The 20653-nt window shown below is 29.5% G+C and overlaps 1 protein-coding gene across 1 annotated transcript; it reads right to left on the bottom strand.

Moving 5' to 3' along the window:
• Positions 1-243: 243 nt before the first annotated feature.
• On the bottom strand, positions 244-4777 carry LOC125821471 (uncharacterized). The gene is made up of 9 exons (XM_049500890.1): positions 4754-4777; positions 3434-3966; positions 3001-3341; positions 2526-2735; positions 2298-2452; positions 2098-2237; positions 1842-2007; positions 1327-1674; positions 244-264 (listed from the first exon to the last, which is right to left on the bottom strand). The coding sequence occupies exons 1-9, from the start codon at positions 4775-4777 to the stop codon at positions 244-246; spliced, it is 1938 nt and encodes a 645-aa protein (XP_049356847.1).
• Between the last annotated feature and the right edge of the window lie 15876 nt (positions 4778-20653).

Raw genomic sequence — 20653 nt, 5'->3', positions numbered from 1 at the left:
AGAATGAGGATGGTGCGATCAGTGAGAGTGAAGTTATTGGTACGGTTGCTAGCAAATTTGGTGGACCTCGCATAGCAAAAGAACATGTTCCGGATACCACCAACTATCCTACACCAAGACAACGGACAAGAAATTAGATATAGTCTATTGCACCTTCTACTTTTTTAGAACAACATTTTATTTTTTAAAACTTTTGGACATTTTTTTGTGTTAAAGTATTTGATGATATATAATATCATATGTTTAATTCCAGTCAAATATCATCTACAAAAGAATTACCATTTATCGGGAAGTCAGTTATATACAGACTTCATACCAGTTGGATTCACTATTTGGGGTATATATTACACATTGAATATACCATTTTCCGGGATGCCAGTTTTATACAAATTGCAGACCAATTTGATTCAACATTTAGACTTAATGATATTAATGTGTATTACTAACTAGATTAAAAAATAATACCAATTTAGAGATCATGAACCAACTTTGTCTTATAATTAGTATCCAATTTTAATGTTTGAATGTTAGGTATTGTATTTATTGTGATATAATGGTATGAATTGTGTTTTAACATTGGTGTGACTGTCTATTAATTGTGTATATGATATGAATTATTAAATTTATATGAAAATAGCGATTTGTCTATTAATTGTCAAAAGTGTATGAAATTGGATTAATCGTCAAACTAGCAATTTTTTTCTAAAAATATCACATTATGCTTACTTTATATTCTAAACATATTTTTGGATGGAATGTGTATGAAATCTGATTAATACATGTATGCCTCTGACTTTAATGTTTTGATTGTTGGGTATTGTATGAATTGGTATAAAGATTTGATATAAACTGAAGTTAGTATTTGAATGACACCTGAATAAGATTGGTATAAAAATTGTTTTAATTTCATTTATAGTAGGACACAAGTTGGAAACCAAATTAATATTCATGATAAACTACATTAATTACTCAGGATACCAAATGCATTTCATAATTACCTTGTATAATTATCACTAATATTAACACTATCTTATATATTAAACTGAAATAAATTTTATTTTCAACAGTATGCAATTTGTATAATTAATGAATGCATCGCGTATAAAAGATGAACAGTATATTAAACACTTAGTTATAATGCATTTCACACCAATTATGTTTCATATCAAAACAAAACATGAGTCTAAAAGACAAAACAAAATTAAAATTTTATATAGTCTAACCAAATAAATAATCATTTTTTTTGCACAAATTTGAACATGTCGTCCTGTTGTGGCCAACTTGACGACATCTACTGCAAGTAACTTTAGACCTTTTGAATTTTACATCAGCAAACCCTTTCCAGCGTTCAAGTTGCGGTCTTTCTGCTGCTCTCTTTGGACCAAGCGGCATCAATTTAGGCTCTGAAACATAACTTGGTATACCCCATGTACTCTCGCATGGGAGAGGTTCAACAGGGATGGCATATGTATCTTGAAAATTCTTCAGGCTATAAAAAGGAGAGCAATAATATGTTTCATGCAGTCTTCTGTATCTAAGAACTGTTACTCCATGCCCGCACGGTATCTCATCATTTTGAAATCTTCCGCAACTACACATCTTAGTGTTTAAGTTTACTATGTACTGCTTTGGTCCATCAACAACAGCATGCATATCAACTGTTGATGGTATTACCTAACACACAAAAATATTGATCATTAAAATACTGTTACAAAAAAACAAGTCACAAAAAAAAGGTATTGTTTATTCTACTTGGCAATTTATACTAAATTAATTAAATAATCATACTAATTGAATACATGAATACATTTAAATAATAATGAATAAAGGGAAAATCATACCCTCATACTGCTAGACAAAGCAATACTTTTCTGGAGCATAAGATCATATTTTTTTGTAAGCTCTGATCTAGTTTTTGCAGCCTCCTCGTTGTGCTTATGAATCCATCTTTGAATTGTTACCCTCATAAATTCAAGAAGTGAAATCACTAGCAACCTCCTTGCTATCCTGTTAACATTATGCAAAGATTCGGCTATGTTTGAAGTCATGGTCCATGTTTGCTTACATTTTGAATACACCCTTGACCACTTGCTATACCCAATATCATATAAATAATCTCTTATTCTTGGATCTATCTGGTCTATTCTTTGCATAATCGCCTCAAATTGTTGTATTGTATAAGCCTTTGCCATTGTAAAAAATAGCTTCTTCAAATCTTCAGTATTCCTATGGAAGTTCTTCAAAACATTACAGCATAAGTGTCATATGCAAGCAAAATGTTCCAATCCAAGATATACTCTGGCAGTCCCTTTCCATATGCTCTCGTTTCTATCTGACATAAAACACATGTTTTCCCTTTCTCCATATGCTTCCCTAAATTGTTCAAAGAACCAAGTCCATGATGCATCATTCTTAGAATCCACTATGGCATAAGCAAGTGGAAGTATGTGATCTGATGCATTAATTAAAATAAAATATCATACAAATTTATTGTTGATTATAAATGTAAAAGATTAAAAAAATACCTCCTAGATCTATAGTGCTTGCAGACAACATTGTACCACCATATGAGCCTCTCAAAGCTGCCCCATCAACAACTACAATTGGCCTACAATACTCCCAACCTCTAATACATGCTTCTAATGCAACAAATGCATATAAGAATTTATCACATTCTGTCCTTTCTAATTTTAAAATCGAACCAAGATATGTCTGCTCCAATATGTATAGATAACCTGGAATTTTTACAATTTTTACAATTAATTTTATAATTAGATAGTTGAACATTACAACACAACAAATATACTAGCTGGATAAAACATGGACACCAATTATATTCAAATTATATACAGAATGGATATTAATTGGATACAGAAAGGAAGCCAAATGGATATTGGGAATTCAATATGTAAACAAACTGCATGCCAGATTGTTGCATTATTAAAATTCACACCAATTCAGTCAGTAATATAAAATACAAAATTTAGTTCTAAAAAAAACCTGGAAGTTTGGCATATGATTCGGCTGGATCTCCACGCACCAATTTTATCGCATTTTCTTTAGCTCTCCAGGCCTGCATGTATGTTAGCGCAACATCATGCACTTTCAAAACGTCTTCCGATATATCTTTTGGAGTGTATACAGTCGATGGATCAATAAATTTATCCATTATTAAAACAGCTACAACGTCAGTTATTCCCTGACGCCTTGCATACACTCTATCTCTAATGGAACAAGTGTGTTCCGCACAGTACTTTCTAATTTTAAATAGCTTTGATTGATTCAAACATGATGAGTTCATCATCCAGGAACAATTATCAGCAGGACACTTCAGGTAATAACTGTTTAAAAAACAAAAAAAATCCATCAAAAACTAATATACCAAATACACTACAAAATAAATACACATTCAAACAATAAATAAAATCCTTACCAAGATGAACTAGAACGAGTCACAAGAAATCTGAATTTTTCCACAACTCCATAATGTCGCATAACCTCCATAGATGTTTCTTTATCATTGTAAATCTGATTTTCAGCTATAAATAAATTAGAAAGGTCACTGATTACTCCATTTCCTTCATCAGTATTTTCATCGACAACTCCATCTAAATTCACTCCTATCAAGCGGATGGAGTTGCTGGAGTATAAATCAAAGTTAGTTAGTGTTCTACTAACATCAGAATGTCTCCTATCCACAATAACTACAGAATCCTGATTATCTATTGCTATATTCTTCAAAGTTATGCACAATGGATATTTCGTAAAGAAATCTACATTAGCTTTCTTTTGATCTAAAAAAACTTGCACACCTACATCATTGTGGATACTAACAGGGGGACATCTATCACTAACTATATATTTTATCTCTATATTGTGAATATTAGCATCTATCATTAGCTGCGATGTTATCGCACTTACTAGACCACTATAAAGACTAGAATACTCATATATAATCCCCTCCATCTGAAAATCAACATGTTTCCCTGTTTCATTAAAAAAAACTAACAATTAGTCTTACATAATACAAAAAAAATAAAATTATACACACTTGTCATTATTTTTTCATACAAGAATCATTCAGACAGTAAACTACAAACATATTTCATTTAAAAAAATAAAACAGATTTCATACCTACTTAATACAAAATTCATACATCCAATCATCATTTACACCAAATTTATACATTTCTCATAACAAATAGTTCATTCCTTTCGCACAAATTTATACATAATTGACAAAACTTATATAAATAATAACATTTCACATTTTTAATACACTTATTCAAACTTCAAAATAACTTTTTTTACTAACTATTTAACACACTTTCATATTAACTTAAAACAACTGTCATATAATTCTTCAAAATTCTAAATAACCTTTTTTTCACACTACTGAATACACTTTCGTACCAAATTAATTATAATTACAATAACAAATTCATTCAAAACTATACATTCTAATTTATTTTTTCCCGAAAAAATCCAGTAATCAATAATATTACAGAAACTTACCAAGAAAAAAACCATTTATCAATAATATGATGTCACTAAACCACTACCAAAAAACAGAAACTTACCAAGAAAATCACTAATATTACAATTTCACAACAACTAATAAGTATTATGAACAAATCGTATTGTTTATACAAAAAAAAATATCACATTCAATATAGTGGCGATTTACAGTTTCATTTTTTTTTCTATTTCATTGAAATCCAAATAAAAATAGTAAACAATTAAAAATATTCACCTGAAGCAATCCATCTTCCGCCATGTTTAATTAATATTGATACGTATTTGTCCATCACAAAAAAACACGTTTTTTCAACAAAAAAAAAAATCAATTTGTCGCCAGTGACAATTTCTGGAAGAAAAACGAAGAGAGAGAAACATAAAAGAAAAATGGATAAAATCTGATTTTTAAATTAATTTTAACAAATTGGAGTGAATTAAGGAAACTGAATATTCTTAATTAGTTTGAAATTCCTTAATTCATGCTAATTAATAATTATCTTAATTTAATTCAAATTTAAAAGTCATCCCTATTTCCGTTTTTTTCATTTTTTCCTTCAGAAACGTTTTATTTTAATTTCTTTTTATCTTTTTATTCTTTTCAAATCAAATGTTTTTAATTATTTAAAAATAAATTTTTTTTTAATAATATGTTACAACCTGAAATTTTTAATGTTAGAACTTAAAAGTCTAAATCTACTGCTATAACTCGAAAATATTAGTATAATATATGTCATATTAGAAATTTTCACTTGTTTTTTCCCTTCCTATATTTGGGTTCTTTTCCCTTATATATTCTTAATTTTTTATTATGACATTTTAAATTTCTTTGCAAAGTTATTCACAACTTCTTATATAGTTATATTCTTCCCCTACTTATAGTCTTTAGTTATGACATTATAAATTCTTTAATTATTTTTATCTTTCATCTTTTGTTCATTAACTTTTCGCCATTACTTTTTAACATTCTCTACCCTACTAGGTCTACAATTAGGTGTCTTTGTCCCATTATTCTTTGTTTTCTTAGTGCCTCAAATACATTTTCCACAAGTATGTATATTATTTGATATACTAAGTATATATTCTGTTTACAACAACTTTGACTTGAGTCTTTTTTATGTTATTAACTAGTATACGTGTTCGCGCATAGCGCGGTTAGTTAATAAATATAATCATAAATATTGATTTTTTGACAATTTCAAAATTAAATTTATCATTAAATAATATTATAAATTAAATAAATGATACACATTAAATATGTGTAGATAATAACTTTAACAATATATCAAAATAAAAAATAAACATAAAAATTCAAATTCAGCGAATTCACACACCAATCACCCTGCCAGAAAAAGAAACTTAAGTTCATTAAAAAATTTTTTTTTTTAAAAAGAAAGGAAAAAGAATCAACAAAAACTATATGTTTGCAATAATTACTTAAAAAAGTAACTATACCGCAAGACTTTTCCTTTTTTTCCTGGTATATATACCAACTACATGGATAAAAATAGTCAATAACACAAAATATACTTCATAAACTGGGTCTTTGAAATCATAAATTCATGTCAAATATTATCATATTTGAATGTTTGTGGAAAACCCATTTTTATAAAGGAGTTTCCGGATAAGAAAAACCATCTTTCAATAATTAATTGAAGAAATTTGTGTGTTATATGATGAGAAGAAGAGCGGTTTCCTTTAAAATGCACTAACATTTTTATGATGTAAATAAATGAGAGGAAGTTTTCAATTGACATTTTTTTTTTTTCAAATTGAAATTTATTCCTAAACTAACTATTCAGTAACTTTTAGTTTGAAATGTTATTCTAACATGTCAGGTGTCTCATTATAAACTACCACTTGACTTGACTGCTTTTTTAGAACATTTTTAGTGATGGCACATGTTTTTTGGATGGCAAAACACAAATACATAGTATTTAATGGTTTTAAAAAAAATTGAAAAAATATTATTTAAATTTAAATTGTAATAATCAATATGCATGGTTCACATAAGGCCTAAGTCATCTGCGGCCCCTTAAAATTGTTCGCATAATTCACCTAGACACATCAACTAGGAATTATACCTATTGAACACCTCTACCCTTTAATACATGTACCTATTTAATACTTTTGGATGACATGGCATTATAAGTGTAATACACATTTAAGTGGCGCGTGAAGCCAAAAAAAACTTTTTATGGACCAATAAAAAATAAACATGTCAACATAAGAAAAATCATAACATGAACATAATTTTTTTAAAGAAAAAATTGCTGGCAGTTCTTCCCAATTCATCTTTCCCAATGGGACTTCTCAATTCAATAGTATTAATAGGGGTGTTCGTGGTTTGGTTTGGATCGGTTATTGATTAAAATCAAAATCAAACCAATCTAGTCGGTTTTTTAAATTTCTAAAACCAAACCAAACCAAACGAAAAAAATAACTGTCGTTTTGGTTATTGCCGGTTTGGTTCAGTTTTCTGATTTATTCGGTTTGAAAGTAATAGTAATTTTTTTTGAGGACTTACGTCGATAGACACAACACCTAGCACATGAACAATCCACAAAAAAACTATTGTCGGTTCAATTGAGCAATACTAGAGTTATCATTACACGAACAAAGTGTTTCAATTAAGAGAAAATGTGACTATTTTATGTGAAGTAGGGTAGGTAAAGACTAAAATTGATTTTGATGGACTTGGACTTAGGATTATTATAGTTGGGCTAAAGTGTTTTATTAAGTTAAAGACTTAAGTTAATCGAAATTTAACAAAATATTTATATTTTAATTATTTCTGAATAATATATAAATAATTATAAAATTTATATATCTAATTTATCGGTTCAGTTTGGTTATTTTGCATTTTTTTTAGTAAAATCAAACCAAATAATATCGGTTTTCAAAATTTAAAACCAAATCCAACCAAATATTGGTTTTTATAATCGGTTTGGTTTGGATTACGGTTCGATTTGGTTTTTTAACCATAACCATGAACAACCCTAAGTATTACCTAGAACCCTCGTCCGCCATATGCATTCTTTTCCGACACACCCCTTTCTCAAATAATCCATCATTCTTTCTTTCAAGCACCATTCAGCCATCATCAATATCATCGTTGTTATCTTCATCGGAAAAGCATCAATTAAATAAATAATCAGTCAAACACAAAAAAATCAAAAGAATTTATTGATAAAGATTTTCATTTGAGTTGTGGAAGAGAATTTCATCAAAAATAAAAATCAAATTGAGTTAAAATAATTCCGGTGAAACTCCATTTTTCTCAACAAAACTAATACTATTTTGAAATTATTTTCTTTGAAATCGTTAAAGAATTCAAAAGGTGGGGCGAGGATTATTATCGGAGTGCACGTGATTTTAACCGACAATAATTGTGTCTGTTCTGGTAGAAAAAAAAGGGAAAGAATGGACGTCGAGGGTGGCCGGTGGGTGGGGTGTTCTGGGCCTCTGCAAAGAAGAGAAGCGGAAGAAAGGTTCTCTTTTTTTGCGGCTGAAAATATAGCTTTTAGAGTATTTCCTAATTTATTTTTACTAATAGTTACTATGCACCACCCCCCCCCCCCCGCCAATGCCACGTGTCATTTTTTCATTAGTTATTATGTCACGTCAGTGAGTGTATGACACACAATCTTTAATTTTTGTTTATTGTAAAAAAATATTTGATGGATATTTTTTTTTACTAATAAAGGTGTTCAATTGGAACAAACCTAAAATAAAGTGTTCAAGTAAAATATGCAGACAACTTTAAGAGGTTGCATTAACTTAAGTCGTTCACATAAATTTGACAGATATGTAACTGTTTTTTTTTCCACATTTGATTATAATTTGTTTAGGTTGTGTAGAATTGTGATTTTAGTTTTTTCTTTTTGATAAAATTCTTATTTAAGATTAAATTGTAATAATTGATATCCATGGTGATGACACAGATTAAATATATAAAAGTATTAAAATTTAAAACAAAATTTAATATAATTTAAAAATTAAAAATTAATTAATTGTTGACATGTGTCATTTTTAAATAAAATTTCATCCATTAAAAATATTTACTTAAGTTATTTTTTAAAATGATATTGTAAGAATAATTATGGCGCTAACACATATCATTTTCACTTCTCCTATTATATATAGATAGATTTGTCTATCATCGACAAATGCATGTGTTTTTTTTTTTTGCGCATTATTAATGTGGTTGTTTTAATGATCAGATTAGTGATGTTAAGAAGTTTCTCGTGAGGCTTATTTCATAGCTTCTGAGTGACCCTATCTTTAATCCATTTTTAATTTTTTTTGGCCAAATATGAAATAAGTTGTTAGAAATATTCAATCTTGATGAGCAGGAATATAAACTGCCTCCTGCAACTTAGAGTTGGTTTGAATTGACTTATTTTAAATATTTTAACTATTTTTAGTGTTTGGATAAAAAAATAATATTTATAAGCACTTAATTTTACAACAAAATGATAAAAATAAATCAAACGTCATAAGTTAAGATTTCTAACTCATAAAGTTATAAGTCAAAGATCAAAAGTCAAAAGTCAGTCCAATCAAACTCTTAGTTTCTATTAGTTGTTTCGCTAATGTGTGCTTAAACAATTTTGCAAAAATAAAAATAATTCCTTCTATTTTATCTTTCCTCTTAATTTAAGTCAAATACAAACCTTTTAAGCATATATACTTGAAACCGTAAAACTATGATGGTTGTCTTTGTTAAATTATAAATTTGGTAAACAAAGAAATATGTATCACAGCTCTACTTCAACAAGAGTTGAAAGGGAGTATTATGTTTTCTATTTGTGCAATAAATTTATAGTAATGACACATTTGATAAAATACTTTCAGATAAAAGACAATTATGTATAAGCAATGGTTTGCTTGGGTGCATGTCAAAATTAATTTTATTCAATTGAAAATTACATTTATCATCTACTAACAACAATATATCGTTCAATATTTTTTTTTTAAATTAATCTACAATATTTACATGGAACAGACGTGTAACACACGTATTCAGAACTAGTCACTATTATAAAGGTGCGCTATTTGGGCTATTTGGATTGCATATGAAAATTTCAGTTTGGATTTTTAATTTTCAAATTCAAGAAACTCAAGTCTATATCCAATTAAAAAATAAAATAAGTCAGGCTTTGGATTAATTTATTTGGTTTTTTTTTATTTTTTTTTATTTTGAGCTTATAAGTTGGATTTTTTCTTCTTATAAAGTTGAACATCCTGATAAAATATTCATGTCAATTTCCTTAATAAGTTTTCATTCCCATCGCAATTCATAGCTAATCTAACCAAGTAAAATCATGTATAAATAGATCATGCTACACTAATTCTTATTCAAGTCAACCACTACTTAGTCATTTGATTTTTTATGCAATTTAAACATCAATTCATTTGTTTCCTTAAAGATCTAGTGTCAAAGATCTTCAAACTGAAAATAAAAAATAATGTCAAATGCATCTCATATTTTATTATTCATAAGCCTAATAGGATATATTGGTATATGATCTTATCTCCAATCGTTAGGATAGATAAAAACTATTAAAAAAAAAAAAGAGAAGTTGTATTTTCTGAAAGTTCCAAATCGAAATTTCAAAATTTTAAAAAATTAAATCCATAATCCGAAAATCAAAACAAAAAATCTGAAAAATTCATTTTCAATTTCAATTTGAATTTCGAATTTACCTAAACTATGTCTAACCCTAACCACTAGTACAAGTGGCTCAAGAAACAATAATAGTTTCTACTATCAACTATGCTTACTCTTAGAAATGATTTGTAGTGGAACAAAGTAAAAACGAATAACTAAAAGTAAATTATTCTCCAGAGCCAATATAAGTTGGACAAACAATTTTATGTGACAATAACACAAAGATGTTCACTAACAAGGAAGCATATATTCTTTATATTAAACATTATTTGTTTAGAGAAGTATCAAATTTGAGCATATAAATGAGTATTAATTAGAATGATCTCACGTCTTTACAACATTCCCTGTTATAGCACTGTATTATACATTATATTATATTGTTAGATTTCATTCTTGGGAATGTAATGGAGCAAGAAATAAAGCATCTAAGCATGCAAGCATATACTATTATACTTTAATAATGATTCGTACCTTAATGCATACATAAATTGGTACCTCATTTCTCTCGAAGCACTTGTGATTGTTTTATAAATGTGGTCCACTTCATTTTCTCTAAACTTCTTACTTTTTTACTTCACTTTTGTTCTTTGGTTGTATGATGGGACAACTACCCTAGTTGCTACGTATTAGGGTGCAAGTCGAAGGTCATATAATTAGTTTGACTAGAAAAGAAGAGAAAACCAAATACTAAAGTATCTTGTGATATTGATTGAGGTGTGCAAAAGCTAATCTGAACACTATGATTATTAAAAAAAGAGATAAATCAAAAATTAAACTAGAAAGTTTATGAAAGTATCGACTAAGAGTGTGTCTAATATGGAGAAAATATTTTTTTTTATTTATAGATGGTAATGAGGAGGGTTGACGTTTATAAGTATATATAATGTGGTGCTTATATCTATTCACCCTAGTTGTTCATACGGCAAAGGGTCAAATATACCCATGTACTATAGGAAATAGTTTAAATATACCCCTTCTGTAATACTATTGGGCTAAATATACCCCTTTCGTTATACTTTCGAGCTAAATATACCCTTATGACTAAGAGAGGACACGTGTAAGGTTAAGATTAAAAGAACTATTCAATTTAAAATAAAACAAATTTGGATACAACCCGCCCCACCTGACCTAATCTATAACATTTGACTCACCCAATTTATCTTGGAAAACTAACGTCCATTGAGTTCTCTCCAGAAACTTCATCTCCATAACCAAATTGCTCTTCAATCTGTGCCAACAGCGTATACAGCCAACATGCACCAGATTTACCCCTAGAAAAGGTCATCGTCCACTTCCCTCCATTGGCACATACAGGATCCTCCCACTTTGGTTCGATTTTAATTTTAAAACAATGATAATCAAGCTCAACTCATGGTAAGTTTCCCATGTTATGTTGGATGTCCAAAAATAAATGAGACTTTCAGATCAAGCTCAAAGTCTAGGACTCTGAAATTCGCCCAGGAGATCAAGGATTCTACTTGCACTAACACATTATTCACAATGCCTTCTGGTCAAGCACGACTAGAAGGAAATCTTGTTGCTAGTAAAGTTTGAAACTAGCTGCTTCGTTATTCCACAAATTATCAGTTTTCCCCTATATATATATATATATATATATATATATATATATATATATATATATGTATTTCCTATCATTATCGTTCCAAAATAACATTATTATTTTTTCAAATCTTACAAGTTCTATTTTGAGTGTTGATATTGTTGGTTTCCTCACCTGTGGCTAATGTTTGAATTAGACAAGAAAAAATAGCTCTCAAGAGAACCCAATTGGACATTCGGATTCCTTCTTTGAAAGATAAATTGGGTGGCTCAATGTTATAGATTAGGCCACGTTATTGGGGCGGGGCGGGGTGGGGCGGAGCGGGGCGGGTTAGAATGTGATTTATTTTAAATTGAATAGTTTTTTTAATCTTAACCATTCATGTGTCCTCTGTTAGTCATAAGGGTATATTTATCCTGAAAGTATAACGGGAGGGGTATATTTAGCCCGAAGGTATAACGGGAGGGGTATATTTAAACTATTTCCTGTAGTACAAGGGTATATTTGACCCTTTGCCGTTTATTATATCATCCTACTCATTTCTCACCCTTCATATAATTTTTTTTATATTTTATTGGTTAAAATATTTTATTTAGAAAAATAAGTTTTTTTAAAATAAGAAAAAACATTCTCCTCGTTAAATATTGAAAATAAATTTCAAAAGTGTCATTTTAAACTCATTATCTATTTTCCACCCGAAGGGCGCCGCCAACACCTAACCATGCCACCCTTTGACCATCCAACCCCACCTCCATCCCCATCCACCCCACCACATTTACCCTTATTGTATTTTCTCAAACTATATACAAATACTTTTGAAATCATTTTTTTATTTATCAAATACAATAAATAAAGTAAGAAATAATGTATTTTCTCGAAGAATATTTTCCATCATACCAAACACACCATAAAAGAAGCAAATTTAGGTCTTATCCGGTAATTATAAACTTCTTAAAGCTAAATTTAATCATTTCTATTTGATATAAATCTTATATTTATCTTGAAAAATCTATTTAGTATGCATAAGATATTAATTTAAAATTCTATAACTTAAAAATGTTAAAATTTCAAATGCATAAACTTTAAATCTTAAATTATCAGTTTCTCTCTCAATGTTATCGGTTCAATCTAATCTTCTCCTGCAAGATGTTTCGGAGGCCCCTATTCGGGTATATGTGGTCCAACTTAGTGGCTGTTTGAATTGACTTATTTTTAGTGATTTTTCATGACTTTTAAAAAAAAAATAGTTTTGAAAGTGTTTGAATAACACAAAAAGTGATTAAAAGCACTTTCGAAAGCTAAAAAGTATTTTTAAAAGGCAAAATGGTCTGATAGGCCCTTATACTTGAGTCGGATTGTAAACTGGACTCTTCTACTTAAAACCTTGTCAACTGAACACTTAAACTCAATAAAACACAATATTTTAAACCCTTTTTTCACTTGATCAGGGTGCGTGTAAATACAACCAAATACACATGGAATCCACGTCATTTTTTAGCGACACGTCAGAAATTAAATATAAAAAAATAATAATAATATTTAAAAATGCTATGTTTTACTTTCTCTCTCGTTGTAACCCTTTCCCCATCCCTGCCCCTTTCTCATCTGATCTCACCTCCAACGCCTCCCCCAACCAAATCCAAACCCATATCCCATCCTTTAGCAATGGCGATGATATTTATCACGTTCATCTCCGGCGAAGAGTTGAAATCGAGTAAATGGATTAGTATCAGAACGATTTCTTGAGCTACTGCAATCAATACGTTCTTGTCAAGATAACAGCCCAAGATACGAGTCCAATATCCAGTTCTTCGACTCAATCGTTTCGTTCTGAAACTGAGATCAGGTTCCTCAATTCAGCCCGTATAGTCTTGTGATTCGAGTTTTCAATTTTAGAGAGAAGTTTCCAATTTTAAATTTTAAATTAAAAGCTCAAAATCATGTAACCTGTTCTCGATTCGAAGACAAATAAATCAGAAATGAATTTGAAGATTTATTTTTTTTTATTTCATATAAACATTTTTGTTCAACTTCAATTTCAATGAGTAATTAATACGATGAGAAATCTATCGGCGGCGGACCTAATTATCCTAATTATTTTTATTTACAAAAAATTAGAAGAGGAAAGGAGTATTTTGATTTTTCCTTTTTTAAAAGAAAATTTCTGATTATATGTGTATTTCTAGCCATTCACGCTCTTAATTCGCGTGTAAATCACGCACTTTTCCAACTCATCAATTTTATTGCCACATAAGTTTGGTCAATGGTCAGAAGGGTTTAAAATATTATGTTTTATTGGGTTTAAGTGTCTAGTTGACAAAGTTATAAGTAAAAGGGTCCAGTTTACAATCCGACCCAAGTATAAGGGCCTATCAGACCTTTTTGCCTTTAAAAAAATCAAAAAGTCAAAAATTGAGGATTCCTAACTTATGACTTTAACTTATAAGTTACTTAAAAAAACCAATCCAAACCGCCCCTTAGTCATTATATATAGGATAAAATGCAATGTAGCCCTTGAACTTTAGCCAAATAATTAAGCAATTTATCCCTATAACATTCCATGTTAATTCTAATGAGAAAGTGTCATTAATTAAAGTTGCAAATGTTAAAAGTAGAAACGTATTAAATATGGATTAGCATTCTTATTGAATTAAAATAAAAATTAAAGAAAAAGAAGACATAAATTGAAACAAAAAAAATATTGCACTTTATCCTATGACTAAAGGGAATTGTTGTCATTAATTAATTAGTCTTATAGTTTGTTTGACCAAACTTCAAAAATACAATTAGAGACATTTTTTAAAAGCTTAGCTAAGCACTAAATATTTCTCAAAAGTGTTTTCTTAATTGATTAGTCAAATACAAATCGTATCTCACCAAAAATATTTTTAAAAAATAATATTTTTTGAAATAACATAATTTTAGAAGTTAGGCCGAACATGATATAAGTAAGCGTTTGAACATGCGATTTCATCTCAGATTTCAAATCATGAGATGAGATCTCAATTTCTCCGAAAAGCTTGATTTAAAAATTTCATATCATGATTTCACATTTTTTTATGTACAAAACTTGACTCACATGTTTATAGTTTATATTTTAAAAAAATTCACTATTTTATATCTACATAATTTTTTACGAGAGTTATACCAAAGGAGTACTAATGAAATATTCACGAAATTAATATAACATGATGATATAGTTACAAATAATAGTGTTTAGCATGTTAAATGTTTATAAGCAAAAAATACAATTTAAAAATTCAAACTACATATTCAAACAAAACTTTAACTTTATATTGAACTCAAGAAACTTTGGAGAAAAACTACTTTATTTAGCTTCTGAAAATGTCTCTACTACTTCTTTCTTCTTCTTCTTTTTTTTTTGGGGGGGGGGTACCCGGGGGTAGGGATGTGTTATAATCTTGTAAGTTTATAGAGGGGAGCTTCACCTGACTTACGAATAGAGTTGTTGACTGGATAACCAATCCAACCAACAACAAAGGCAGAGTAGGATTAAATTAACACACCACACCAATCACCAACATAAATTATAAATCATCATATCACTATTGTCATTACTAATTACCATTGTTAACTACTATTGTACTAGCTAGCTACAAACCTACCGTACTACACACAACCACCATGCACCACTTGTCGCTAATATATCCAACAATCATCGTCAGTCAACACTCAAAATCATTACTGTTAGTTTGTTAGTCATCACTATTCCCGACCACCATAAATTCATTTTTATAATACCTTTTTTATATATTATTTTAATATTCATTTATTTTCAACAAAAAGAAATATTGATTTTCTTATCTTAATATTGAAATGGTACAATGTAGATTCCAAAATGTTAATATTAAAAAAAGAAGACCTAACTTCTTAAGTATGTTTTAAAGTTTGCTTTATTTTAATTTAAAAAAGAATTAGTTAAGGAACTAAAGTAGTTACATAACAGAAAAAATACTTTAGGACCATGCATCATATTTATATAATATAAAATAAATGCACTTTTAATTATTATGGTTATAATATTTCTTGGCATCTTAAAAAGTTGGGTATTTTCTCAAAGAAAGCGCTTATTCCTCTCCACAATTGCATTCCTATATATCTAGGGTTCTTGTGAATGTATTTGAAGCCTAAGACCAAGTGCATGTGTACTAGCCTTAATCTGATAAGTGGTCCTTGATAGAGACACAATAAATATAATTTGATCTTTTTTTTCCCTCTTTTTTCATTGTCTTTTGGTTTGGCAGTAATTAATTGGGCATGCTTTCTTTCACAAAATGTGGGCACAATGTTAATTAATATTAGGAAAAATTACATAAATACACGACTTAAAATATTACAAAAATTTCCTCTCAGATACATCCCTCCCATTATGAATCATGTTCATAGTTATATATCATACAACAGAGGAATGACGCAACAACATAATAGAGACCAATTAATGTATCTGACAACATAGGAATGTATCTGATGCAACAGAATCAGTAGAAACTAATGTATCTGACAACAAAAGAATCTATCTGATGCTTAAGTAATTATATATCATTTGCAATGTATCGGACAACTAAAAAATGTATCCGAGAGAAATAATAAATTTGAAATTTTTATAATTGGGAAAGCTTTCGGAATATGATATAATTAGCCCCAAATATATAAGATTTCTGTAAATTATACTTAATATCATGTAAGCTTCTGATTACTGATCACTAATATATCTACTATTGATATATGGATCCCCTTTAATTAGCCAGAAATGTTTTTTATAAAAAAAAAAATGAGATGGAGCAGCCTTTTATTTTCTTGCAAGAGAGGTGACTCTCCTAATAGATAAATCTTGATCATACAGACTCTTGGTTTACTTAACCTGTTATGTTCTTTACAATTGTAAATTTGTGGAAGAAACAATCACACTGTCTCTTCTATTTATATATATATATAGATGGAATTACTCCTGCCAATTTCTACAGAAAAATTCACAAAGACTCTTTGCATTAACCATCGACGAATCATAAAACAACAATCTTTACATGAATTTTAAAGCAAATTTGGAGTTGCATAATTATCAACCTCCAACTTGAGGGGGGTGAAAGAAAGCAACATAGTTTAGAATTAGGATGTAGAATCCTAACATTAATATGTTTACAATAGATTAATTAATTTGACATATATAATTTTTGATAATCATAGTTTTCTTACCGTCTAACAAATTATAATTGATGTTGGTATAAAATTATTAATTAGATTTTAAAAGAAACCTAGTTATATATAAGAAATACTCAAAGTATCACCATCCTGTTGAATGCAAATTTTAAAGAGAAAATGTCATCAAAAGATTAATTAACTCCAAAAAAAAAGTGGAAGATGATATCCTGGTAAAGTAAGAAAATGGAGAATATATAATGCAGTGAAAAGAAGTAGGAAAATGGAATAATTAAGATCTTAACCATGGTTAAAACCTTGCTTTAGTTAATTAAATTTCAACCATTAGTATTTTTACACTATGTTATACTCATCTTCCATTCAAGTAATTAAGAACTTAAAGAAATGAAAAGGAGCGGAATCTATGTATTCCTAGAGAACCACAAAGTGAATGTAAGTCATCCACTATACCCTTTACTCAAGATCTCAGATTTAAGCCTTAAAAGAAAAATTATTAGTATATATGGATCGCTCTCCCACCCTACACGACATGAATTTGAATTAATTGAATCAGTAAATTTCATATATTGATTAATTAAAAAAAAAAAAACCACATTTCCTAGAGTGGGGGAGAGAATCACCACTTTTAACCATCTATAAAGGTCAAGGCTTGGAAGACATAATTTGTCAAGGAAGAGAACTTTATATAATTAAGGTTCTTGTGTTGGTGTTACCCTAATGGGTTGCAAAGAAACTATTGTTGAGATTCATGATGAGTAAGACAGGTAAAATTATGGATGTGTGACAGAAGAGAGTGAGCACACATGGTTCTTTCATGGATTATTCCCCATGTTTAAAAGCTCTGCGTGCTCACGCTCTATCTGTCACACACCAAAACTCTTTATCTTTTCTACATATGTTATAAGTCATTTTGTATATATACTTAAATGTTGTCCCCTCTATCTTACTATGTATGAATATCAATTAATCAACAAACAAAATATTGCCTTGTGCTGGTTGTTGGAGTCCTTTCTCTCAAGTTTCAAAACTCTGACATTTTCTTTTAAAGTTGGAGACAAAGGCCCGAGAATTACTTCTCTTTAAGTTGGACTAGCACCTAGATAGACACCTAATTAAGTCTATTATTTATTTCTTCTTCATCATCATCAGGAAAACAACTAGTCAAGATGTCAATAACTAGATCTAGCCCTAGTATTTTTTTTTAACAAAGTAATTCCATCCATCTAGGCACTTATTCCCCAGGTGGAGGGGGTGTTGGAAAATGGGGAACGATGGAGTATGTAGTTTGATGATTGACAACGTGAACCAGGTTCATGTGTTTCTTTTGTTATATTGTGTTTGTTATTACAGATAGACCAGGTCCCTCTATGACAAAAAATGCACGGTACAACGTACAACACGACAGTATATGGATTGAGATTGGAGTTCTAATAAGTACATAAGGAAAAAAGAGTTGTAACTTGTAAGAATCTCATTTTCCTTTACACAAGTCAAAATCCTATAAGGAATCATGTCTTTTTCTAACCTAATTAAGACTCAAGGATGCAGTAGAATTGAGCAGATATGTACAGAAAAAGGTATTCTCTCAAGCAGTAGTAGTCGCAGAAGTGAAGATTCAGAGTCAAGTTGCATCAAGCCAAGAACTAGTTTAATTTACTAGTGTTTAGGTTTTTCAGATTTGAGTCTGTAATTAGGAGATTATTGGGCTGTAATATTCTCATGTGTATTTGCAGTAAAGTGAGTCTTGAATTTGTTGTGTAGGTTGTGTTCTTTGAAGACTAGAGTTTATAGTATATAAAGGTAGTATACAATTAGAGTGAATCGTAGGTGTTAAGGTACTAGAGTTAGTCCCATAAGATTATAAAGTTGTAATCTGAAACAACTGTTTGAAGTTAGTAAAGTTTTGGTTGGAAATCCTATCATCATCATAGATCATGTTTTTTTTACTCCCTTCAGCAAGGAAGTTTTCCATTGTAATCTAGTTTGTTGGCAGTAAAGTGAGTATGGAATTTGTTGTGTAGGTTGTGTTCTTTAAAGAATAGTGTATAGTCTTTGAAGGTAGTATATAGTTGGAGAAACTATAGGTGTTGAGGTACTTGAGTTAGTCCCTTAGATTATAGAGTTTTAATCTGAAATCAATCTTTGAAGTTTGTGAAGTTTTGGTTGGAAATCCACTCATCATAGGTCATGATTTTTACTTCCTTGAGCAAAGAAGTTTCCATGATAATCTCGTGTGTTTTTTACTTCTGTTTAGCAATAATCTTAAATGAATATCAAGAGTACATTGTTGTGAGTAATAGGATTTAGGTGCTAATTCATTCCCAAGAGCTCTTACCTTTTTCTCTCTTGGTGGCTTGAACTCACACCCTCAAGATTGGAAGTCAGGGGTGCTTACCAAAGACGTGAATGGCTCAACTAACGGCTTGTATGATTAAACCAATCAATAAAAGTGAAACTAATGAACTTACAAGTATTTATACAAGAGAACTTAAAAGGTACTCTTAACCTATTGTTTTCTATATACTTGTGTAAAAATGGTTTTATGTATTTGAGTTGGGTATGTGTACGTCTTACATAATTTTTAATTTCAAAACTACTACATACGTTGACGGATTAGATGACTATTCACTTGGTTGATAGATATAGTGGCAAAATCAGAAATTTCAACAGACCATTCTTTACTCTATGTGCCTACGCCACTAAAGACTTGGCCCTCTTTTACCATATTTCAGACACAAGTGTTGAAGGAGAGGCCCAAAGTTGTCTTCTGATAATAGAGACAATCTTCTAGTGAGAGCCAAAGTTATTCACATGAGCTTCATTCTATTTTACATTTTGTTTAGACATTGAGAAAAAACATAAAGTGACACCAGAAGTTGTCCCGAATTTTCAAAAAGACACCTAAACTATGCAAGCGTCCTATTACCGTCCTAAACAATCCTGAACTAATATTATTACATCATTTTTTGTCTACCTGGCATGGAGAGTGTATGCACTCTCTTAAAGAGCGTGAACAAACTAAAAAAACGAATATAATTTTATTTTTACAAGTATTTTGCTATAAAATATATTTTCTTGTTTTTCTTATTATTTTAACTTTTTCTCCTTATTATATTTTTCTTTTTCTTTCTTCCTTCTTCTCAAAAATTCATTGTCATCTTCATTGTAGCTTCTCACTTTCAATATCACTTTTTACCACAACTCCCCCCCCCCCCCCCTCTCTTTTTTACTACTATTAGTTTAACTCTCTTCAATTTTAAAATTATATCTAAATATTTTATTACATTTCGAACAATTTGATAAACTCATTAGATTTCAAGATGATTAGGTATTATTTAGTTTTTATATCCAAATTTCATTTAAACTTTTTCAATTTTCGGAGAATTCTGATTCTTTCAAAATTATCATTTCTAGTTTTGAAGTTATATGAAAATGAGATAAATTAATTGATAATACCTTCAAAATTTGGATTTGAAGAAGAAGAAGGAGGAGGAGGAGAGTGCAGGGGCTCAACAAAGAAGAAAGAAAGAAAGAAAATGGAGGGAGAGTAGGGGTGGAAGATGAAGTAGAATTTAAAATGAAATTAAAATTAAAGTATTCAAATGCACACAAAAAAATAATTAAATTTAAGAACTACGTATAGTGTTCAAATGCACACAAAAAATATTATCAGTTTGGGAAAAATCATTAACCAGTTTTGAATAGCTACCAGTGTTTAAATATTT

This window comes from Solanum verrucosum, unplaced genomic scaffold (genome assembly GCF_900185275.1).
Source record: "Solanum verrucosum unplaced genomic scaffold, falcon-dt-bn FXZP01000305.1, whole genome shotgun sequence".
Taxonomy (NCBI): Eukaryota; Viridiplantae; Streptophyta; class Magnoliopsida; order Solanales; family Solanaceae; genus Solanum; species Solanum verrucosum.
The sequence above is the reverse complement of the archived record's forward strand: the minus strand, read 5'-3'. Positions and strand labels throughout refer to the sequence as shown.

Bases quoted from the DNA above. Each gene is read 5' to 3' on its own strand.
- LOC125821471 (XM_049500890.1), bottom strand. From the start codon at position 4,777: ATGGCGGAAGATGGATTGCTTCAG. The intron at 2,453-2,525 runs GTATTTTTTTAA...TTAATGCATCAG, and splicing joins AAGCACTATAGATCTAGGAG to ATCACATACTTCCACTTGCT. The intron at 2,238-2,297 runs GTATATCTTGGA...AATGTTTTGAAG, and splicing joins TATGGAAAGGGACTGCCAGA to AACTTCCATAGGAATACTGA.